The 25,265-nt window shown below is 33.6% G+C and overlaps 3 protein-coding genes across 4 annotated transcripts in view; all 3 read right to left on the bottom strand.

Moving 5' to 3' along the window:
- Positions 1 to 3,065: 3,065 nt before the first annotated feature.
- Positions 3,066 to 19,155, bottom strand: LOC108754017. 2 transcript variants are annotated; one of them, XM_018496022.1, is made up of 4 exons: positions 19,130 to 19,155; positions 18,144 to 18,377; positions 9,255 to 9,360; positions 3,066 to 5,325 (listed from the first exon to the last, which is right to left on the bottom strand). In XM_018496022.1, the coding sequence occupies exons 2-4, from the start codon at positions 18,183 to 18,185 to the stop codon at positions 4,589 to 4,591; spliced, it is 885 nt and encodes a 294-aa protein (XP_018351524.1). In that variant the 5' UTR covers positions 18,186 to 18,377; positions 19,130 to 19,155; the 3' UTR covers positions 3,066 to 4,588. The 2 variants fall into 2 exon arrangements, with proteins under 2 accessions (XP_018351524.1, XP_018351522.1); XM_018496020.1 differs by lacking the exon at positions 19,130 to 19,155 and having other exon boundaries at positions 18,144 to 19,097.
- An 89-nt stretch (positions 19,156 to 19,244) lies between these two features.
- LOC108753972 lies at positions 19,245 to 21,471 on the bottom strand. Its single transcript, XM_018495966.1, has 3 exons — positions 21,270 to 21,471; positions 20,301 to 20,639; positions 19,245 to 19,309 (listed from the first exon to the last, which is right to left on the bottom strand). The coding sequence occupies exons 1-3, from the start codon at positions 21,469 to 21,471 to the stop codon at positions 19,245 to 19,247; spliced, it is 606 nt and encodes a 201-aa protein (XP_018351468.1).
- A 940-nt stretch (positions 21,472 to 22,411) lies between these two features.
- LOC108754018 (apyrase-like) overlaps positions 22,412 to 25,265 on the bottom strand; it is a 6,538-nt gene continuing 3,684 nt past the window's right edge. Inside the window, exons 6-12 of the mRNA XM_018496023.1 lie at positions 25,103 to 25,265; positions 24,527 to 24,632; positions 23,930 to 24,024; positions 23,643 to 23,797; positions 23,365 to 23,544; positions 22,744 to 22,838; positions 22,412 to 22,656 (exon numbers count right to left, since the gene is read on the bottom strand). Of these exons, the coding sequence (XP_018351525.1) occupies positions 22,428 to 22,656; positions 22,744 to 22,838; positions 23,365 to 23,544; positions 23,643 to 23,797; positions 23,930 to 24,024; positions 24,527 to 24,632; positions 25,103 to 25,265 (1,023 nt within the window). The 3' untranslated portion in view covers positions 22,412 to 22,427. The remainder of the gene's footprint in view (positions 22,657 to 22,743; positions 22,839 to 23,364; positions 23,545 to 23,642; positions 23,798 to 23,929; positions 24,025 to 24,526; positions 24,633 to 25,102) is intronic.

The raw sequence follows: 25,265 nt of genomic DNA, 5'->3' as shown, positions 1-25,265 counted from the left end.
TTAAATGCGCGCACATAAAAGATATAAATTTATAATTATAATATATATATATTTATTTTATCAAAGCTTTTCATATTTTCATATTTTTACGCAACTTTAAACGAATAGAATAGCATTTCGTTCGCAATCAATTAATACGTAATCTCTAAATGAAAGGAAATTGTTAGCTCAGTGTGAATGATAAATTATTTTTGTATTTTGAATTTATCTTTCAGATTTATGTATTCAGAACGATATCAAAAAGGAGGAATGCGCAACGCATCTGTCCCTCTTGAAATTATCTGCATCATCAATGACTAAGAGTGCAACCTTGTCACGCTCGTTATTAAAATAGCAATCAAGTTTCACAGACGGAAAAATTGCGACGTGCGTGTGGCATGTATGTGGCAATTTGCTTTAAAAGTTGCTTCGTTATCTACTACTTGTAACGACCGCATTTGCACGCATAACTCACCTCTTAACTCGCCGCTATAAACGGAACTTGCAGGTGTCTTCGATAAAGAAATTTCCTTACCAGTTGATAATGAATAATTCTTCCGCCTCGCCAGTGTTTCTGCGCGAATTACTCTGGTTTTATCAAGATTGCGATGCCGTTAAAAAGAAGTGGAGCAATATATCAAAAGATAGAAAGAACAAAATTAGTTAGGAAAGAAAAGGAATTGACTTATTCTGATATTATTATTCTTATTTTAGAGAAGAAAGATAATTATCATTGCTCAAATAAATGAATAGATACAGATAGTTATGATAAAATACTATGCAATATTAATTGTTGTAACATCCTATGTTGGCTCAAATAGACATTGATTTATTCTACTGATTTACTTCGATTGAACTTTGTATATCTATTATTTTAATTCGTATGTTAATTTTTTGAATTGCATTACTTTTAAAGTAAAAGAGCGAATTGGAGTAGTAAAGAAGGATTGGAATATTAATTACTTTAAATTAACGTTGAAATGTAATTAATAAAATCCGCTCAATTGAGTTATTAACACTCAAGTTAGTTGGAACGATTGTATTTTAAATGGAATAAAAAATATTTAAATAAAATACTGCATATCATATTGCTTGATTGAAATTAGTCTTCATATTGAAACTTTGATATATCATTTATTTTCTACGAAAGATTTACGTCTAAAATATATATTCATGGTGTTTCATGTTATGGAGCCACAGTATTACATTTGACACGTCGATTTTCTTCTAATCAATACGAGAGATCCGTGAAACGTAAACGTCAACGGCCGCCGCCCGGGCGCAATGTCCCCTCAACCCTTTTTTCGTATTCTCACCCCCGCAGCTGACGAGCTGACGGGATACCACCTGACGGTTACCACCCGGGACAGCTGTTCTTTCCCCTTCGCGAGACTCGCGTACATCATCTCCTTCCTCCGTCGTCTCTCGCGCGTTGGCCCAAAAAACCGAAACGATTTCATATGGTTAAAAAAAAAAAAAATTCAAAAAACCGCATGCTTCGTCTCGAACAACGGGATGTTCCGCGGTAGGGACGAAAGGGGAGTAATCATCGGCAGGGAGTAATAATATAGTGGAACCACGTCGTGTAGCAACATTCATTATTTATTACAACTGAAATTAATTTGAAACTAACTTTGAAAGATTTGATTGAGAGATAAAATTATATAAGCAACTTTATATAGCAAGATAATTAATTAACTCTCTTGACGATACATCCGTCGGTACATCTATCATCCCCTAGGCACCGAGGTGCCTTCTGTCTCTCTTGAGCAAACCCATAGAACCGTTCATAGGATCGTCGCGGGACGACCGGAAGGTCGGTGAACGCGTTTCGAGGATTGCGAGACGGTAAGAAAGAAAGCACATAGATTCTCCTGGTAACAGCAGTCGGCGGGCTGCTGCCCCGGCTTATTTTCGCTGGACGCGAACGTCGAAGACAACAAAAGTACCTCGACGGAGCAGATGCATGGCATGTGCTACGAACCGACACCAGATGCCCCATTGGCGTAGAGAGATCCCTCCTCGACGGACGACCCCGATAAAGGTGCATGGTGCCCGATTCCTTTCAAGCTAGTCGCGTGCCAGATCCACAACCGTTTCTTCGTTCGCGTATGTTCCCTTCCATGAGTCCCATCACATATCATATCGAGAGAGCCGTTGGTACGTTGGGAACCGTCCGATGGGCGACCAAACAGCTTTTTCTCACTTTGCTAACCAGGAGTCTAGTGTTTTTTTTTTTAATAATTTAATACATAAACTAATTAACATTTTCAAATATATTTCAATTAAACGTATATATATGTATGCATATGTATATACATGTGTACGTTGTATATACATATATAGGTACTGGTTGCGACGAATCGAAAACAAAAAATTTCCCTGACAAGTCAGCACCTGAGAAAAATAGTCGAATATACTGATATATATTAGCTCGATAAATATCTTATTAAAAACTTTCCATTTTATTATAAAAAAAGTGTTACATCATTTATTTGTATCGTCATGTAAACGCGACATACGCACAACGTTCAGTAACAATATTTTAGATAAAATTTCGATTTTTTACGAGTTATGCCCCTGATTTGATTAATTAAAATTTTAATTAAAACGTAATAAAAAATCAGATTTCTAGCAAATGCCTAAAGACAGTGCGTTTACGACGCATTGAATGGCCGCTTCGGCTAAGTTTTAGTTTAAGGACTGGGAAAGACGAGAACGAGACGACGGGCTTAATTAATTTAGCGGTCGTTTATTTACTGGTCAATGTTATCTACAGAGCTTTATTGTAAAAGTAACAATATTCGTGTATAAGTTAAAACGATATCATACATATGTACAGCTTACTATTCGGTCGCGTGGGAAGAACGTCGATTATTTCCCATTAAAAAAATCGCACGGAATAAAAGAATTCTCAAAAATTTCTCCGCATTTCACTTCGCAGTCGTATCTCGATCCTTTGCGGACGATCGATCACGATGTAAAGTCTCTTCGACAAGTGACACACGATCGAGGTTGATCGTCGATCCTGAATCACTGGCGATAATCAGTTTCACGTATATCTTGTTTTATTTTACTTTTGCTCGTTTCATTAATGCAGGATCAATTCAACGTTGACGCTGCAATCGATGCACGATCCCGATCAATTTCTCGTATACACGAGGAATGATGATCGCGCTATCTAAGTAATGAGTATAAGATGTGGAAATTTCTGAGGTTTTACGGTGAGCTTTTTTACAATGGCTGAGACGTGTTCGAGCGGCCGACGTGCATAATTTTGCACTTATTATTGTTTAAACGCAAACATTGATTTAAACGAAACTACTAATTTTGTTACTAGTATTATAAGAAGACACACATTTCAGGTCATCTGAATTGGACTCCTCGTAAAACCTCGTTATTTCGATACTGTAATTTCTTTTACAAATTAAAGATTCGCTGACGACCGAATAAATTCCTATCTAAATCTCTGAGCTCTCGTCGTCTCTCGCCTATAATCCGAATTATATACAATATTTTCGGGGCTAAAACACGTTTTCCTTTCCTATTGTCGACATTGTAGCCAATTTCTTCGTATACGGTCCGATTAAAAATCGTTTCGCGTATAATCGCCGACAAAATTCCAAAGTCGCAACAATTCTAAAAATCGATACTTTTAAGTCACTCAAGAAAAAAATTATTTCTTGATTTAATGTATATAATAAATAATTGTTGTCATTTTCTTTTTATTACTTTCATAAACGTAATTTTGAACGTATTAAAAAGTTTCGTCTGATAATAATCGAAAAAATTCTGCAATATTCTGTCGGCGATCACTATGTACTTATCGCACTTCTTTCTTATACATACCAAGTACTTAACGTCTTTTCCTTTTTTCTATTATCCCGCTTATCGTAATTTAATTCTTTCGGTCATCTTTTTAGTTACGACAGGCTAACCTAGGAATTTGTTTTAAGAATAATTCTAGTTGTGATTCGCCGGACGTTTCTCTACAGTTTGATGATTCTAAAACTGCTGGAAGTAGGTTCTTTTAATGATTTATGATTCTTGATTAAGACGTTCACGTTGACGAATTTCAAAGCGTTGAACATCTCGTTACGAAAAAGAAATAACGTTCATATCGATCCAGCGTATGAACGCTCTATTCAATAATATCGATTATAATAATATAATCGTCGAAAGATCCCGAAAAACCAATTCGCAACGTCTGCGAGCAAGAGTCAAATTGACGCTCCAGTCAGAATGTATGTCTAATAATCAACGCAATGTTTCAACAAAACAAAAAAAATATAATGAATATGTCCAATTAATTATCTCTCAGCAATGTAAGAAAGTAGCAAAATCAAGAAAAGCAGATAATAATCGAATTATTTATGGTACAAAATGAATCTTTATGACTCAAGAAAAGTATAATTTTTCTTCAAAAGAAGAAAAATGTAAATAAGCGAAGAGTCTTGCGCAAACGATTTCACAACATGCCATGTTCTTACGCTCGCTTTATTTAAATAACAAGATTAATTTATCTCAGATTTCTCTCTCGAAAGTTCTTCAACGAGATACGTCGCAAGAAATAAATTTAATCGCTCTCTACCTTAATTCTAGAGCCTCATCAATCCAGAAGCAAACTCATGTCTTGCGACTTGTTGTCCGTATACCCGGTGTATTGAATAAACGCCCTCTCCTTCTGCAGATCTAGGTGATTTTTCATGGCAATAACTGTAGGATGATGAAGCGGTAGACCCTCGTCTTCGACGAGATATCGGAGTGCCTCGGTGGCGCAAGCGTTCCATCCTGCCGTCCAGGAATCGGGATTCTGCTCCTGCTGATTGCTGAAGGACTTTCCAGCAGCCTGCGTAGCTGCTGAATCATCCGTCCACAGGCGATGATCTAAACTCGAAGAATCAAGGGTTCGACCGCGTGGTTCCTGACGGAAGTTCTCAAAATTTGTAAACTTTGTGAAATTCGCGTTTTGCTCGTCGAGATCGTCAAAAAAATCAAGATCACCGTGACCGAAATTGTTTTGACGGACAGACGTTTTCGGATGATCCACTTGGTCCTGAAGGCAACCGCGGCCAAGGTAACTCGTATCCTGCAACATCTCCACGCTGTGCATCGTACTTTGATCTTGATACGCCGCTCTGCTACTCGAGGACTGTTTCTGGGAATATTTGAGTTCCTGGGCTAAAGAGGCTGCGAGTTGATGCAATAATTTGGTATTATCCGTTTCCTCGTCGTCTTCCTCGAGCTCGTCGATGTCTACTTCAACACCCTCATCCTCCTCCGACGACAGAAGGTCCTCATCGTCCTCATCCATGCCTAACAAGGTCAGTAACCGTTCGGCGGCATCTACGCAGGTTGCAAACGGCCTAGATTATCTGTTAATGCGAGAAGATTGACTCGAAAAATTTTTAACAAAGGAAAGGACCGATTTTGTAATGGTATCCTTCGATGAAATTAACAGCAAAATTAATTCTAGGACAATGCACATGAAATAAAATTAGAATTTAAAATTTGTAAACACACAGGCTAATGAATATCAATATAACAATAAGATTTACATGACTTTTCAGATTTTATTTTGCTTTTATAGTATATAATTTTGAGAGTATGTAACTTTGTTTCATAAATTCCAATTGGTGAATCAATGTACAGTTTTAAATTTTTAATGTGTCCAATTTGAGTCATTTTTAATCGTTTCTGTAAGTCATTACTCCTATTAGTTTAATCAAAACAATATAATTGAACAATTTAACTCAAGAAATGTATTAAAGCTTACTTAAATTTAGTTTATTATTACTAAGTGCGTAATATGGATGTTATTGACTTTGAAATTAAAAAATATAAGATGTACCTTATTAAATTCATAACGTTAAATTATATTTAATTTGAGTTATTTTTAATCATTTCTAGGTTGCCACTCCTTCTCTATAGATATAGCGTTAATTAAAACAATGGAGTTGAACAATTTAACTTAAGAAACTGTATTAAATTTAACTCAAATTTAGTTTATTATTTACTAAGTGCATACGTTTAATATGGACGTTTACTTTGAAACTAACCACAGAAATGGATTGACTTATGTTTTGACATGAAAGTTAAAAGTAACAAAATGTTATTTTTAACTTAAGAGATTGGATTACCATTGACCTTTTGATATTTAACAATGTATATCAAAAATATTTCGCGGACGAATAAAGAAGTTGATTCTGCGAATGGTAATCCACTGTGAATCTCGTTAAGTCACCAGACGCCCATTGAGATTCTCCCGAAAAAGACAAGACGTCTCAGACGTGCATTGCATGCGATAAATGACGCGGCGGAGACTCTCGCGTTTTGAATCGACGACAATGACCGGGAGAGTGCATTATTGTAACAACCGGACCGCGATTCGATGAGTAGCCCGCCGCAATGAGGCCGACGGCCCGGTTTTGCGGTCCTGTGGGAATCCTGCCCCATAAACGTCCCACGGGAACTACCTGTCGCCCGAAACCCACACCCTGTCGCATCCGCTCTGCGAATCGCCGCATTTCGCACGAGTCCTCTCCGCTTTCTCATCTCCCTCATCCGTGTGTGGTGGTATCATAATGTGATTCGTTGCATCGGTACCGTACGTGTGTGCTACTCGCCGTTCACACACCACCGCGAGAGCAAAAAGGTCGTTTCTCCGGCGAGGGTAACTTTGAGATACCTGTTCCTGGGAACGGGAGCGATTTTGATCGAAAAGTGGCAATCAATTAAGTACGTTCAGCCGCGGAGTTCGAATAGAAGAACTTAATGGATTAATGTTATTAACGTTACAGTTATCGAAATAATTTAATAAATGACATATGAAGAAATATATTTAAAGAAAATTAGTTCAACTTTAAAAAAAAAAATATATATATATATATAAAATACAATATAATTAATATAAAAAATACATCGAATTAAAAATTAAAACAATAAATAATATTATTTAAAACTTAAAATGCGATTATATGAAAATTTCATGTAAAAAAAAATAATAGTCAAATTTTTTTAACAAATAAAACATACAAATTAATTATTTTTATTTAGTAGTAATCCAAATTAATGAAAAAATCGAAAAAAATCGGAAGAAAATATTTAGACAAATTATCTAATGTCTTCATTATTCCTATATTATTTTCTCGACGTTACGAGGGTAGTTGATCAACAGTTTTTTCGAACTGACAAGCGTATATTACGACCGTCATACTTGTTCTTTTCTTTTTCTTGACGATAATAGAAAAGTCTGGACCAGTCGCGAGAGCGAGTTCGTTGATTCTTCTTTTTTTCGGACAAACATTTCTTTCTCTCTCCCTCTTCAAGAGGCATCAATGCGACTCTCTGTGCCGGACGTTCCCACAGGGATACCCACATTTAAATGTCCTGTTCCTATAGTCTACGGGACGTAAAGTTTAGTTTAGGTTAGGTTAGGTTAAGCGACGATTTAAAGGGACAATTGAAAGGCACTTAACGAACAAACCGTTTGTTTTTACCCCTATATAAAATGTAGACTGAAATATATTATAGATAGAAAGTAATAGAGTTACCGTAAAAGCTATGACATTTCATCTCAAGAATGTGCACCGATTATTGTCACAACTTATCGAAACGTTTTTTTGTATTCTAATCTAATTGTATTCTAATCTAATCTAATAAATAATTTATATATATAATAAAATGTATAAAATATACTCTGTTAACTCTAAAATGTTTATTAATTTGTTATCATATCTGACGTTTGAAATAATCTTTAAACAACGAAATTATTTGTGTTTTACGCATGAATAAATAATGCGATTTATGATAATACGGCTATAAAATTATTATTCTCGATCGTCAATAATGATATGGCGTATTGTGGCTTAAATTACACGCAGATCGATTTTTATCGCAGTCAATCAATCGACATCATCGCGGCGGCCGTAAACTTGTTTACGTGCATTTTGAAGTTATATTATAATCTAAATCATTTAAGTGATATCGTCTAAAATTGCTCTGACGAAGGAGGGCCATAATTCTTGTTGGCGAATAGAAATTCTTGTAGCTGTACGTACATAGAAAGCCGACATTAGCATAGAAAATTCATATTTCAGGAGAAGATCGGCCGAGCTGTAGTATAAGCGGCAAAGCTATTCTCCTAGCGAGCAGTACCCGGACTTATATTCCGTGATTAATGACGTCGACCTAATAAATTTTAATGGCTCACTCGCGCGTACCGCTTTACGAATAAATACGGGTACAAAGTTTCGCAATGTTATGCTATTACAGAAGGTATCTACGTCATTTGCACCTTATTAAAAGTTTTAATCGAGGCGACTTGAATATTCCGCTCCTATTCTGACGAATCATTTTATCGTCTTGAAAATCTCTTAATTTAGTAAACTAATTAGATTCTGTTATACGAATAAGCTGTTATATAAATAAAGAAACAAACATTTGTTTACACAAAGACATAATTAAAAATATGAGCTTAAAGTTTTTTTTTCTAAAGAAGAAAACGATTGTTGTAGAATTTACTCTTTTTTCTTCTAAAAATGGCTAATAAGTTAATATTTATTATTTATATATTATTATAACAATTAATTTAATGTTAAATAAAACTTTAAGAAATAAACCGAATAGAAAAATTTATGTGCTTATAGGTTTATTATAACAATTTTGTTCACGGAACATTTTTACTACGACAAATTGCAAAGAAACAAAAATTACTATGGCTATGTTCTTGCTATAAAAAAAAAAAAAAAAAACGTTAAAAGGAGATGGTAGGGTCCAACGGTATTATAGGAAATACTAGCGACGTTTTTCACTGGAATGTAAGGATTTTCTAGAGCGCGAGAAACTTTCTTTCTACAGCAAATACTCCCTTATATACGACGTCGTAAAATATTTCCACTTCAAGTTTTAAAGAAAGACCAAATTTATCGTGTCCATGGGTCAACTTGAATTTGTTCCGTATTTCGGAAAACAATTTCACAAAAAGAGGAGGCAAAGACACATGATAAAAATAGTATACATGTTTTATCGTAATTGAATAACAATGTAATTTTTTTAAAATCACATTAATAAAAAATTAACATACTGCGTAAACATAATTGATGTTATCATGTTTTCATTAAAATTTGCATATTACAACTTCTCGTCGATTATAAGATCTGCATTTTTAATAAATTATTTTTACAATTATGTAATTATCTGATTGTAGGTGCGAATATTTATAACGTATATAGATAATATTTAGATCCATAAAAGATATACAATAAATAAATTACCTTGTATTGTACGTGAATTATCCGTGATATTAGTGGATAAGTTGACGAAGTCTTCTAATCCTCCGCTATCTTCTCCACTATCTCCTCCACAATCCATCATCGTGTCCTGCACAAAGAATATAATATAAAGAAAAAGGAAAAGATTTATAATACAAAAAAGGAAATTCTCTATTGTCTATAAATTATGTAATAAACGTCAAGCTTAAAGCTAAATAAAATAAAAACGTTATAACGGTAAAAATAAATAATTAAAATAAATATACGTTAGAATATAATAATTCATCGTAACAGACGCAAAATTTTATTTAGAAATCTTCAAATTCAACGCAACTGTTAATTTAAAACAAGAATTTAATATATGTTGTGAATTACTGCAATTTGGATCAGAATTATTAATGCCATTATTTATATAACTTTTGTGCAATGCTGCAATGACATTAATGACACTCGGAGTAGTCTCCAAACCATCAATTTGCCATTAAATTTTGTAATTCACGAGGAATAAACGCTGTTAGTGGCAATTTCTTCGATCGAGAAAAGCTTTCCCCGAAATAATTATCATCCACGATAATACGATCGTAATGATTTCTCTCGTCGATGACAAGCTCCTTGATGTCAGAATTATAAATTATAAGTTGTAGATTTACAAAAGAGGACTCACAATACAAAATACCTTTCCTTTACATACATATATTTTCCAATATATTTTAGAAATATAATTTAAAAAATAAATATTTTATATTCAGAGGAAGATATATATATATACATATATCACATTATCTCTTAATGTCCATTACAAAACAGTATATTTATATATTATTAATATTAATGCTATCTTTTTTCGTTTCCCTTTTTCTTTTCTTCATATATTTAATATTCCATATTTTGATAAATGACAGATAACCCAAATAGCGATCTTGATGTCAAAATGGCGACAAATGATATTGGCTTGTTATCTGGAAATGATATAATATTTATAATCTTTATTACATTATGTTAATTGATGCAATTGATCCACAATAATTTACCAATTTACTTCTAACTTTATCATAGCTCTATACATAATACGTACGTTCCAAGCAATTATTATAAATGGATTAACAGTAGAAAATCATCAATACTTTCACCTAATTATGTTGGCTTTTAATACGTATATCAATAGAACTCTTTCTAATCATCCTTAATTTTAAATTCATTATATTCTTTTTCGGAATTTAGGTGACAATATTATTAAGACAATGGATTTAAATTGTGTTATTTATTATAGAATTATTTACAATTAAATATGATTTTATCAATTCTTATCTTTGTGATCACATTTAATTTTTTATTATGTTTAATTCAATTTATATTTTTGTAAATCATATATGATCAAAGAAAACTTTGTAAACTAATTTCGCTTAATTTTTACTATATCTAACACGTTAAATATAATTAATAATATTTTAACATCTTTTATTATTAGTTTGTCTTTGGTCGTTTCTCTCAATAGAATTTATACTGTCAGATCGTTATTATTTAGACTTTCACCTACGTTTTGCGCGGCAAATACACATGAGAAAAATTGATAGTCCAATGATAATATTATTCAATCTTTTATAAAAGATTTTACTACCAACTATCCAAAAAATGAAATTTACGAACGCATTTGCTTCTTTGTAAAATTTTGAAAATTTATTATTTTTAGATTGCAACTCAAAAAACTATAAATCGGTTCCAATTGTAGTAAACTATATTTTACAAGATGGCACAATTACTGGCAATATATAAAAGAAAAATAGACTAGTAATTGTATTGTGCATTCCATTGTATTTTGCATAAAAAGATGCCTCTATTATTTATGCACCTCTTGGAAAAGTAGGTTAAAATACAATTTAAAAGATACTGAATTTTATACATAGAAGGGCTCATAAATGGGAAGAAAATTTTAGAAAAGTTTTTCTGTGATGGACGGATGGATATAAATCAATCTTGCCAGTCGAACACACCAATGCGAATTCCCTTAGATCGGTGAAAGCGAGAACACGGAGAAAGTTCGCGAATGGGTTAAAATGATCATGTCGCTGGTTATGACGAGAACATAAGAGTGGCAATTGCACCGAAAAAGAAACATAAACGGTGATCGCCAGTAAACATACTGATCAAATAACTGCCAACATAATGACGATTGATCGCGATTTTCACCTAAGTAGACCTTTAATACGTCACGCAAGCTGTAATAAGCTATAAGTTATGATAAGCTATGAAGTAAAAATATGATAACGTATAATATTGTATAACAAAATAATTTTATAAAATGAATATAATTAATATTTTTTATTTATAGAGAAGCTGTTAGGACCTGTGTAAAGTTAGCCTCCCTAACTTTATGAAATATTAACTTTCTATAGCTCATTTGATTTCTCATTGTTTGCACATGTATACACATTTCGAACCTTTCTCTAAACTTTGGTTATTAATAACTTTTTAATAAAAGATACGCAAATAAAAAATCGGCCTGTTTCAAAATATGCACACAAAAATTTATTGATTGAGACTATTTCGATTTAATTTGCTCCTAATAGTTGGGAAGGTTAAAATTGTTTTTTGAATAACTTTTTTATTGGAAGTGTGCAAACAAAAATTTGATATGTACATACATGTACAAACAATGAACCATCGAATGAGCTGTAAAAAAATTTTTTGTAAAGTTGAGAGCCAATTTCATACAGGTACTATTAAAAGATATGTAAAGAATAGTGTTGCAGCATATTTGCAATTTTAACGACAAAATTATAGCAATGTTGTTCATGCATAAATTATCGATTCGTGTAAATTAATGTGTATTATATAAATTTTCATTTTTATTTATTCTAACAGTGATTACGGTCAGAAACGACATTAAAAATATTAAGAAATGCGAGATCACTTCCGATTTCGTTTTGCTTATCGCGTACTAATTATCGCCATTACAGAAAATAGCCTTAATGAGTTGTGACCATAACCGGAATCGATTTATCCACAGTCTTTCGCAATTAATTGCCTTGTTATGGAAATGTATTGAATTTAAACGAGCCTGATACATTCGATCGCGAGACTAATCTTCACCATAATATTCCGTTTTACTTTAAATTAGGAGCAAGTCCGATATAGATCGACTATACGCAAATGAGACATTATTATAAATTTTCTCCTTTAATACTTTCTACGGATTATCGAGAAAATAACGGACCCGAATCCATAAAAGATTAAAGTGCAGCAAACACGAAAACTGTAAATAATATCTTGTCGTTGATATCTCTTCTACTTAAACTTCTACGAATAAGTCGATGCAATAAAACTCGCATGCATATTCATGTTCGACTCCTCGCATTCGTATTATTCCGCATAACCGAGGCGACCGAAATATAAAGTACGCTCTAATCAATACACGAAGGAGTGAAAATAGATTTTGGAATCATCTTCTTTATGAGTTTTCGTCTCATAAAGGTGAATGGACCGTTTCGAGTTCCAGGAACAATTCTGATGCAAGTTGCTAGATATCAAGCTGAATTGTATTCGGTCAATATGCATATCTCGCATGACTCCAAATTTATATTTTTGGCTGAATTATAGCTATGGAGCTATCGTCATCACAGAGAAAAACGGGGGTAAGTATGTTTAAATACAATTGATACACGCAAATGAAAGCACGCGACGAAAGCCTTTCGTAATACCTACATAATATTTGGGCTATCGATCGCAAGTAAAACGCGAGTTTACTTTAGTTAACGAATTGTAGACACGCCCGACTATCAGTAAAATAATAAATTATAATTATATCTATTTGATAATATTTCAACAAAAATGTATAGTTGCAAAATTGAACAAGATAAAAAAATATACAAGAGATGACGTTTAATAAAAGTAAAACTATACATATATTCCGATCTGTAAATTATTTATTTAACTTTACAATCTTTTGTCATCTATACATATTTTTCAGCCTTTATTGCTAAAGTCTTCCAATATCTATTTGCTTCATATATAATTTCTTTTAATTTTTAAATAATAAAGATAATGGGAAAAGAATTACCGCACTAATCAGATGAAAAATTAGATCTCTGTGAAAAAAATTAATTCTTTTTATATATAATTCAGTAAACAAAAAGATATTATAAATACAAGGCTCAATAATGGATAGTTTTTGAGCTATAATAATGTATCAGAAATCTTCTGTAAGAGCACAAGTTTTAGATTTTTAATACACTATAACTCAAAAGTTCATTACTGAGCTTTATGTAAATAATATCTTTTATTTTCCATATTACAAACTATATTTTATGTAAAAACGCATTTCATCAAAACCCAATTTTTTATAGAATTATTATATAGAACAGGAATTTTATTTTTACATTTTTAATATCTGTCCAAAATATTTAAAAAAACGAATCATCTGGGCAAATGTAAATCACGTCAGATGATCGATCTATATCATGTCGGGTATACTCATTTTTCATTCGGGTAAAATATTCAGTGGAAATACAATTCAATTTAAGATAAACTGATTAATGTGAATTGATTTCCTTGGCCTTCCATGTTAAAGAAATTTTTATCTCGTTCAAGTTGTTCTCGTTTGAGTTATCCAAAATAGCATGCAAATTTTGAAATAAGTAACGATAACTCGCAATTTATCTTTCTTTTGCAAGGTGCACCGAAGCAACTTTGTCTCGCGCAGATTACCAACTCATCTAATTAATTTGCATCGCGACATAGTACGCGACACGCGGCAGAAATAAAAGATCGTAAACGAAGTTTATATGTTAGCGCAGATAAAGCAAGTGATCGGGAATGTGTGACTATCATCTGTAAAAAAATCGTAACGAGTTACACATCAAGTTACTAAAATATTCTTCAAGGATATCAAGATACGATAACACTACAGTGTGAAAATTAAAGCTTCAGAAAAAAAAAACGGGATTAACTGAACTTCATTAATCCCCCCGATCGAAGGTAGAAAGCAAGCGATTAATAATTAAAGAATCCTAAAAATCAAAGCAATTTTAAAGAGAGCATTCAATCTTTCAAAGTTTTTTTTCCATTCAAAGTCATATTCTCGCAAAAGACGGCCAGAATTCTCTACAGTCTCGTCTTTATCAAGTCATTTCATGTATAAATAGAACACAGGCAGAATGCATGAAGGTATAAGTATAGCACATAGCAAAAGGACACGTTTGACTACTTCGATGCAGTCGTCTCTTTATTAGTTGCCAGGCAGACAGATGTAAGAACGTAAAACGCTATAGATAATGCCACCGATATTCCAAATTCGAGGGACGCCGCGAAAAATGAGTCTTAAGAGAATATTAAAATTATGAGGATTATGAGGATTATAAGGGTGGATTTTAAGGAATGTTTCGCGGAAAATTTAATATCGCACCGTATATTTCGAGATTTAAACAACGTAAATGAATAGCTTATTTTACAGAAAGGTCGAATACACAATCCGTTGAAAGTAAATTGAGTTAATCCTTGAATATTATAATGAATATATTATAATTAAAATAGAAATAATTTTGACAATTAATTATACTATAAGTATGATATTATAATACTAATTGCGGTTTTATTTGCCAAGATTGAAAAAATATTTTCATAAAGCTGTGATTCGATACAAATGACAACTTCCTTACTTCTTTTCTAATTTATAATAATTTAAACCAAACAGTTTAGGATATTAATCTTATTACTAGTAAAATATACAATATATAAAAGTCTTCTTTTTGTGAAAACAAATTTAATTTAACTTTCCATTCTCAAAGATTGAAAAAACTCTAAATTAAGTTAAACGAGATTCAACGAGAAATGTTGCGAACAAGAAGAAACATGAAAAAAGTTTGAAAGATAATCGAAGTTCTAGAGAATCATTGGAACGAATTCGAGATTTCTTCTCTTCGTGCAATATACAAATGTTGAAACTACGAAGAAACGGGACGAAGCACCAAGAGTGACTGCTACATTTTATGCAAAATCGCACTTCTCGCGGAGAATTTTTCTTTCTTTCAAAGTTTCGAAGAAGCACAGACATCGAGAATGTAGTTAACTGCAGAAAAGGGCGCATCCTTCGCGCAATAGGATTCAATTTGAAATTCTAATTCGCCCCAGAGTCGTCTCGATAGAATTTTAAGCGAGAAAACTCGCAGCGAGATGACTCGCGAGAAGATTGGAATCGAGAGATAAATAAGTAAGTAGATGCTAACCAAGAGAGGGAAGAGCTTAGAATCTAAAACGGATCTAGGATTCGTAAACAGTAAAATTACATTACATACATCCAATTGTATCGGGACAATGGACACGTGATAATGTAATAAAATACGAGTGTAAAAACGAAAGGAACAAAATAAAAAACATCTCAGTAAAGATAGCGATTTTCGTATACAGAAATTGTTGTATCTAATTCCATAGTCTCGGAAAACAGGTAATAACGAATGCGCGTGTAAATCGATACGCCCCTTTTGTCGTTAATAACCGACACCCCGACGGGGTTGGGAAACGCCGAGCCAAGTGGGTGGGAAAATCAGGAAGAAAGGGGTGTCTCTGCAGCGTCCTCCCCCGCGTTGCATAAATCAAATGTACGCACAGATAGAATCGGAAACTATTTACGTCGCGAGCGGACGAGAGAGAGAGAGAGAGCTCGAAATCTTCGCTTCAATGAAGATTTAAATCACCGAATGCGTGCGGAATTCACGCGTTTGTCGCCGCACCTCCATATAGAGCTCGAATGTCACTCTAATAGATGGATGGTAAAAGCGACCGAGAGAAAGGACACGATTATTCGAATCCATCGATCCTCGCGTTATATCGCGAGGGGGAAAAAAAAAGGGATTCGTTTCGCAATCGCATCGAAAACGAACGTGCCACGCGATGGAGAACGAATAAAAAACCGATTCGCCTGTTCGCAATCGATTTCGAGCAGGTGCACTTTGGCAGCCGAACGCGTCGCGCTACAGCCACGCGATGCATTCCACGATGTGATCGTAAATATAGATGATTATCGGACGGTGAATTGGAATTTTTCCGAGAATACCGCTCCAACGAGAAATAGCAAAAATATTATTACGGATAAACATTAAATTAACGCGATATGTTTAAATAGAAGCGAGGATATAAATTTCGAGATGAGTATATATCGTAAAAATGATATAAAAGCGCTTATCGTGTTTGTTAATTGACACAAAAGTATGTCAATGTTATCTAATTCGGCGTAATTAGATAATAGTCAACAGACAGCAAAAGTTTTGAGAAAAACTGTCTGTTTATTCATGAAATCCTCGTCATATATTAGCAGATTTTAATGCCTTAATCTATTTATTACAGTGTATACAGAAAAAACATTTTATGATTTTAAAATAAATCTTAATCTATTTAGATTGATATCTTCTAGACAGAATGATAAATTAAGATTTATTTCAAAATCACACAGAATTATTATTCTCTGTGTATAGCGTGATAAATAGTTTATAATTATGCTGGCCATGAAAGAAACCTTTACAGAAACCTAATTTATTACTGAAAGGTACGTAATTAATTACTTATTTCGAATATTAAAAACTATGAACAATAATGTTTTTACTACGTAATAAATAATTAATTACTGTCTTTCAGTCAGTATTAAGTTGGTCAATATTAGATTTCTGTAAGAGAAAGTGTTTGATATTTATGACTATAATTGCACGGTAAAGTAATTATAGCTGGAAGACCATTTTATAGTTATTATTACTATGATGTTAGTAATATCTAATAATTATATTTGTAGTACTGCATATTCTAAAACAAATATATAGTTGGCATAAAAAAATTAGATTATAGTCATTTTCGATGTCAACTGTATGTTCTTTTAAATATCTATAAGTAATAGTTCCATATATAAATAATGGTTCTATGTAATAATTATTATTATTGTTATAAAAAAAATTATATCAGTAATATCTGAAAATAAAATTTAACCACAATTATTTTATCATGCAATTACAGTTACAAATAGCGGTATTTTTCTTTCCGTGTAATCTATATTATATAAGATTTTTATTTCTTATATAGAATAATAATTCCAAATACAGAACATTTTCTCTCAGCGAAAGATTTATTTCAAAATTAGAAAATATCCTGTTGCCTATGTATATAACGACAAATTGAAAATAATTGCTATTCTACGAAGATACCAAGAAGTATTATTATTCATGACATCTTTTCAAGCTGCCATCATAAATTTTCGTGATTAATGTCCATTTCCACGAATGTGGATTAAATTTAATCTCTGTTTACCTTATCTCCCCCATCTTTTTCTAATTCTTACAACTAGAAAAAGATAAAGAGTTGGTTGAACTGAGATTAAAGTTAAACTACTCTCTAAATTCTTTAGACTGGAATCTGACTTTAAAAAGTGAAAATTGAGCCGATCTTGAAAAGAAGTGGCTCAATTTTCAATCTTTAAGAGCGAGATTTCACTTTTCAGAGTGAGATTTATTCTAAAAGTTTCACAGAGTATTATTGAAAGAACCGGACGTAAATCTCCAATATGAAAACTCCAGTAAAATCTACAGCTTCAAAAATTAATTCTCAATCATAATTTATTCAAAAATGACAATCGCTTTATTTCAACGAGAATTTCAAATCACTCGTGAGAAATCCGTAATGGAAAAAACATCCGGTACTTCACGGACACTACGAACCAGGTTTTTTTTTCTTCGGGACGATTTAAATGCGCCGCGATATCATTTAACCGCGGAGGTTTAAAGCGTTGAAGCGACACGGGAAATTTGTTCCTCGGTGCGAAAACATGCACTCACGGCATAATTAATCTAAAGATCCGCGCGAAAGCGAGGACGCCGCGGCGGGGCCGATTTATGTACGTATCGGTTTGTTACGTACCTCCGACAGGGCGTCCTCCATCATATCGTTCGTATCTCTCATGACTGCCGATGGAAACTAGCACCGACAACAATCACTCAACGCCCACGTTCTCCACCGCTCCTCCGCGGCTCTCCTTTTCGCTCTATCTATCTTCTTACTTTCCTCTCTCACTTCGTTCCTCTTGCTCCGTTTCCGACGCGTTACCGTCGTTATATACCGAATGCGCGCGCTTCTCTCTCTCTCTCTCTCGCTCTCCTCCGAGGATTTCTCCTCGATAGAACGCAAGTATCCGCGAGAGTATCGACTACGCGAGAGGAAGAAGGCACGATGACAAGGGCTCGCGGCCGTTTACTCCAGCAGCAGCAGCAGCAGCAGCAGCACCGAGGAGGAATTCCGTGACGTCACGAGCAACACATTTCCTCCATCGCCAGCGGGCGGGCGGTCTCGCGTGTACGCCGCCGCTTGGGTTGCGTGCCGCTACTGCACGGCTTTTGACGGATCGATCGTATCGCGACGTGTCGCTCTCCTGGGACCGCTCGCGCCGGGGGCGCCACCTCCCGCACCGGCGTCCTCGTCCTCGTCGTCGTCGTCGTCGTCGCCGTCGTCGCGGGATGTATCGTCGTCTCCCGGAGTACGGGCTGATGGCCGCGAATTGACACGCGTGTTCACCGACACGGCGCGCGACGTTACGCGGCGATGTTACGCGCACACTTGACGAATCTCTCGCTCGCCCGTGTCGTGCTCCGGGTTTCCCGGAGAGAGAGAGAGAGTGAGACTCCTGGGTACCGAGTCTTCTTGGTACCGCCTCACCACGCGCTCCTACTCGTGCGAGCTACTCCGCGACCCATCGGTGTCCGCGACTTCGGAGACACTGGGAGACACACTGCCAGCTGCCGGCGTGCCTCACGCGCTGGCAGGTAATGCCGAGTACTGCAGGTCGAGACCCTCCTGCCTGCCAGGCAGATCTGCCTCCATGACAGTCCCCGGCGCACGCTCGCTCGTACTCTCTCTCTCTCTCTCTCTCTCTCTCTGTCTCTCGACCGTCGCCTCAGATGATCCTCTTCTTCCTTAGTCGAGCTTCCTATCTCTGTCTTACGAATGTTCCGAATGTACGTCGATTCACATCCGATTCTCTCGCACTTGTAGGTTAACCGAACGCTCGAGTGGCGGAAACCGTAGACTTCCTTTGGATAAGTTTTTTTTTTGCAATTTTAACATCTCGCGTCGCGCGATTGCCAAATGCTCAGGAAAAATTCTTTTATTGAGCCAATTTACTCAAAAGTACAATATTTACACTACATTACCGTTTAAAAGTTTGAAACGTTTCTCTAAATTTAAATTGAAAAATTTTATCTAAAAGCTATAGAGTGCTTTAAACTTTTAAGCGGTAGTGTAACACTTATAAAAATAAATTATATTTTTCTAATTAATTTCATTTACTAACACTGTAAATGTGCGAAAGTTTATATTGCTTTAATCATAAAAATTTTATTCTAATAATGTACGTTTAGAAATAAAAATTGATTTCTTTTCATAAAATTATATTTGTGAAGAATCCATTTGTGTTCTTATTCAAAAACTATAGAGTACTCTAAACTTTTGAACGATAGTGTAATTTATAAAAATAAATAATTTTGCAATACTTCTATAGTATATATTTTAATATGTACTTTCTATATATTTTTCAAATAAATTATTATACGGAAAAATGGATTGTTAAATTATTAAAAAATTTAGGTAGATCAAATCTGAAAATAATTTTGATAATCCAACGTAATTATAATATTTTTACATTTGTATCTAACTATATATTTTTTAATATTTAAACGCCGTTCTTTTCACGTACATATACTATCTTATCTCACTTTTTGTATTTTTTATATTATCCTATATTTTTCTCGCTTTCGACAGCCATTTGCTATTTTCTAATAGTTCAATTTCATTTAGTTAGATTTTCTAATAGTAAAATCAAATGATACACAACACATATTTATTTTACTTTTAGATTTTTTTAAATCTAAATCATCAGGAATTATCTTTTTTTTTTCCTCCCCTAATATATGTTTTAACTAAAGAAAATGAATTTAACTAAATAAAATCGGAAGTCCGAAAATAGAAAAGCTATGTCACACGTACTTATAGGCACAAGTAATCTGTCACAAGTAATCTTCATACTTGTCTTCTGTCGACCGCTCTGCAAGACGGCACTGCCAATCTCAACACTGTCTCTGTTCAGCATCCATTTACACACTTTGTTCATCTCTCCTTTTCTTCTCTGTCCTCTTCCTCTCTCGGGATTGCGCGACTTCGCGGCACAGCTGCCTCCCGGTCGCCCTCCGCGCAGACTTCCTTGCCAGACGTCGCACCGCGGCCATCGCTTTCTCGCAGCCTCCTCATTGTCGTCGTGACGCTCGCGAAACATCCGGCAAATCGCGTGTAACAGAAGCACGCCTTCACGATTCATCAAGATTCCCTGAGATTTCTTTTTGCCCGTAAAAATGCCTGTTCCCCTATCTATATAGATTAACTTTTATCTTGGTTCAACTTATTGTTAGTTACTTCCCAACGAGCAGAATGTCTAAATCTTTCAGAATTCTTTATGAAATACCTCAAACATGTTTTGTAAAGAATTCTTAAAGATATCTCAAAGTTGTCTTATGCGTAGATTTTAGACATTCCGCTCATTGAGTTACTTAGGTCTAAGAATTAGAAAAAAATGGAGAGTGAATTAAATCGATATTAAAGTTGATCTACATTAGTAGAAATAGATGTAACAACAATTCTACAATACTTATGATCAACCAATGAGAGCCGCGCTTTTTTTCCAGAATAATCCTTGCTATTGATTGTCGTTAATTAAGTATGAATAACGATAGCAACAATCGCCGTTAGAGGATCCAGCTATATCAGAAATCAATTTCTCATGTATTGTAGTATTATGATTTGTTCCTCAGGAAACTACAATGTGACAATCTAACAGATTCTTCACACTCCACGTGGCGGCATACAAATCACCGAGATTTCTTACGTACGTCATCATGACACGTCGTTCATTAAACAGTTTCGATCAGGGAAGTCAAATGTTTTCTAAATCCTGAATCTTCCAACAGTAGCTAGGTTCTACATAAACATCAATACACGTACGTTTGTAATTGATTGCTCCGCAGAGAATCTGCGTAGCGATCATTGTTTCCGAGAACGCTGCCTGCAACAAATGGATCGCGTTTAATTGATACGCGGCGATCTCTTCCGATGTTCTGTCATAGATTTCGAATAATCCATCACGATACGCAGACTTCATAATACCGGCGCTAAATAACAGCGACTTGAAATCGATTACATCCATGGCGATGTTCTCTTTTCAGCAGAGCATATAAATCTCGGCGCCTCTCTTACACAACGCCTTAAAATCGTGATTTGTATTATGTAATATAATTAATAGAATTGTCACGAATTTCATAAAATGATTCTTAATTTTCATTATATAGTGACTGGTATGTATGATGTATATAGAAATAAATATACCGAATATTATAAATATAATAATGGAATAATATCAAGTTTCCTTTAATCGTTGCAGATCTTTTCTTTCTTTCGTTAAAAACGAGCGTTCCATACCGATGTTACAAAGCGGTTCACGCATTCTGGTTGAGGGCAGGAACACGGACGAACAGCTGCTATTTCACCTGTTCGATACATTATTTAAATGCTTCATCTGCCTCGATCTCGAGATACCGCAAGATAAGCGACTGGAGTTTCCTGCTTTCTTACTCTTGTCACGCGATCTTCACAAATCTTTTTTAAGTGTAAATCTATCTCAATTCCGATTCATTGAATCTTTTAATAATTGAGGAAAAGTGCAGGAAAATAATACGATAGCATAAAACAATATTTTTATATTTTGAAAATATATGTATAAGTTATTTCATTTCGGTCGACAATTAAGAATTTTTTTATATACCGTTGTACGTACTATATGTTTGATGATTTTATTCTATAACTTTGAACTTGAAATAACGCAGGAAATAATCATGCTTCTGAATCACGGAGTTATCTGCGTGTATATCCTGCTTATCAAATGAATTCTATTTTTTGTACATGTGTGTATGTGTTTTATCTGTATTTTATTTTGATTTATTAATGTTTTACCAGATATTTATACAGTTTAGTACATATTATTTTTCTTTTATTTTTTATTTTATAATATAAAAGTAATTTTCTTTAAGTTTAAAAAATTATTTCTATAATTAATTATTAAAAATAAAGAAATTTTATTATCTCTTTCTCTCTAAATTTACAATTCTACTCTATAATATTGATTCGTCTCTCGGTTCCAATTAATAGAGGACTCATCTTCGTTACATATTTTATAAAGTGATTTATTTCGACTGTTCCGGTTTTGTGATTACGACTTTCATTTTTAAAAATGCGAAAGCTGTCTCCGCCGCTCCACAAAAAATTTGGTATCACCATTCTATACCATTGATTGTCTACCAAGGTTTCGAATACTGGATATTCACAAGCCTGGCATCTATCGATATGTCAAGAGAAATTAAAGTTAACACAAAACAATACTTTCATCTTTACGGCAAAAAATTTTGGCAATAAAAGAGTTTACCTAATTTTAACATTAACCAGAGATCGCGTTTCGTTTACTTTCTTGTAAGTAATTTTTAGTCCGGACCAGACTAGCATTTGTCTCATTTCTAGAATCTACAAAACAAAGTAAAATTCATTTTATTATTCAATTTATTATTCGATTTCTGTATTTTTGAAAATCATTGTTACCGCATATTTCAGTTCATGTGTCATTCTGTCTGACACTATTTTATAGTGCTCGATTTTATTTAATAATTCGCACTGAAAGAAAAGATTGGATGCTGCAACAATTTAGATAGCAAAATAATGGTATAGCATTTTTACATGGCTGCAGTAACCAGTTTTTGATTGTAGCAGCAAAATTTTTAGTTGCGTTAGCCTATCGAAATCATATACTGACATTGCGGACAGGCTAACAACTAAAAATTTTCTGCTACAACCGAAAACTGGTTGCTGCAGTTATATAAAAATGTTATGCTATATTTTACTATCTAAATTGTTGCAGCAACCAATCTTTTGTTTTCAGTATATTATTGTAAATTAAGACAAAGAATCTAATATTTCAAATATTCTAAATATCTAAAATTTTCGTTTTTTAAATAGAGTATTAAAGAATTATAACACAAAATTTTTTACTGACTTTTCTAATAGATTCTCCACTCAATTCAATAGTATCCCAAGTGTTTTCAAAAGGTAAAACCATCATCAGATCACCGTAGGTAATATCAGACTTCTCAAGGGAACTACGAATTCCTCCTGGATTCATGCAGGCCACCGCTGCATATGTCCAATGAGTTTTATTTTTGGCATCGTCGACAACCTAAAATTAAGGCAATTTCCATTTAATTCTTTTTCCAACTTAATTCTTTTTCCATTTTAATTAAAGATATAGAATATTGCAAAGAGTGTCCTCCGTACCGCATTCACCATGGCGTCGGTTATAAGATTTCCTATATTGCATTCTTGATTGTAACAATTGTGTAGAAGTAAGACTCTCGTTGTACCGACTTTTTTTAAAGCCGTTTCATCCACTACTTTCTTCCATGGCTTCAAAGCTTCCAAGATTTCCAGATCTATATATAATATATTTTAGGCATTATTTTAAGTATCGCTTTGTACTGTATTTAAACTATTTTAAGCATTGTGTTGAGTATTTATTGTCATAAATAATAATAAAACATTTAATTCTTAAAATCAAGGCTTACCTTCTTCGATGGATTGATCTAGGAGAATAGGATTTCCATCCCAATCAACAACCTCACCTTGGTCATCGAACCACACTGTCAGATTACCTAAATATCTTTAAAAAAAAAAAACAAATAAAAATTACAAATCTTTATCGCATACACGATTAAATACTTAAATTTATAGTATCAATTTGTACTCAATTTGAGTTAGTTTCTATTATTTCTATGGATCGCTGCTGCTTTTAGTATGTTATTAATTTAATTAATGGAGTTAAACAATTTAACTCAAGAAAATGTGTTAAATTTGACAAAATTAGTTTATTATTTACTAAGTGCATACATCAATATATGTAGGCGTTGTTTAAAAATAACAAAATGTTATTTTTAAACTCAAGGGATTGCTGCGCCTTTGATGTCTAATAGTGTATGCATACGTAATAATAGCGATAATACGAATTTTAAATATGGATTCTTTCGATAAATTTGAAATAAATTTATCCGTCAAATTATTGCAATAAAAACAAATTAATCAAAGCCGACCTCGTGACATAAGATAGCAATTGACCTTCTTTAACGATTCTCTTACTATATCCTCAAACTGACTGAATAGCGTACTTTGTATAAGCAGCTGCTTGAACGATAAGAACTGTTCTATCTGTTTCATTCTGCGTTACGACCACGGGATATTCATCCTGTGGTATATCGATAAAAGGCGGAGGTCCTGCAATAAAAAAAATTGATGCTATTTTAATGCTATATTAAGATAACACTCATTTGCTATTACAACGATACAATTTTTTCAGAAAATGAGTTTCAATGTTTTAAATTATTAAAATATTTTTTAAATTTTAATTTTGAAATATTTTAGTATAATAACTGATTGTTGACAATTTTAATATAATAACTGATTGTAGTTAGAGGAATAAAAGTATGTTCTTTTAATTTTTTTTTTTCCTTTACATTTCCTTTACGTTTTCTTTTACATTTTCTTTACATTTTCTTTACATTTTCTCTACAAGCTGCTAAAGAATGACTATGTTTTAATTGTGTCGTTATCCTAGCAATTGAGCGATATATGAATATCAGTGATATTTTTTACAGTTTGTACATACATATCTATCCGTAATAAAAAAAATTGTATATAAATATTTAATTTATATTTGACTAATATAAAAGATTTTGCTTTCAGACCATTATAAAGAAACGTATGTGAATGACCACCGACGATTACATCGATCAAAGGACACTTCGCAGCCATGATCCTGTCCACATCCAATCCACAGTGACTCAAAACTATAATAATATTTACTCCTTTTTCTTTCAGTCGCTTGGCTTCGTCGTTGACTGTCTCTAC

The sequence above is a fragment of the Trachymyrmex septentrionalis genome, unplaced genomic scaffold (assembly GCF_001594115.1).
Source record: "Trachymyrmex septentrionalis isolate Tsep2-gDNA-1 unplaced genomic scaffold, Tsep1.0 scaffold74, whole genome shotgun sequence".
NCBI lineage: Eukaryota > Metazoa > Arthropoda > Insecta > Hymenoptera > Formicidae > Trachymyrmex > Trachymyrmex septentrionalis.
The sequence above is the reverse complement of the archived record's forward strand: the minus strand, read 5'-3'. Positions and strand labels throughout refer to the sequence as shown.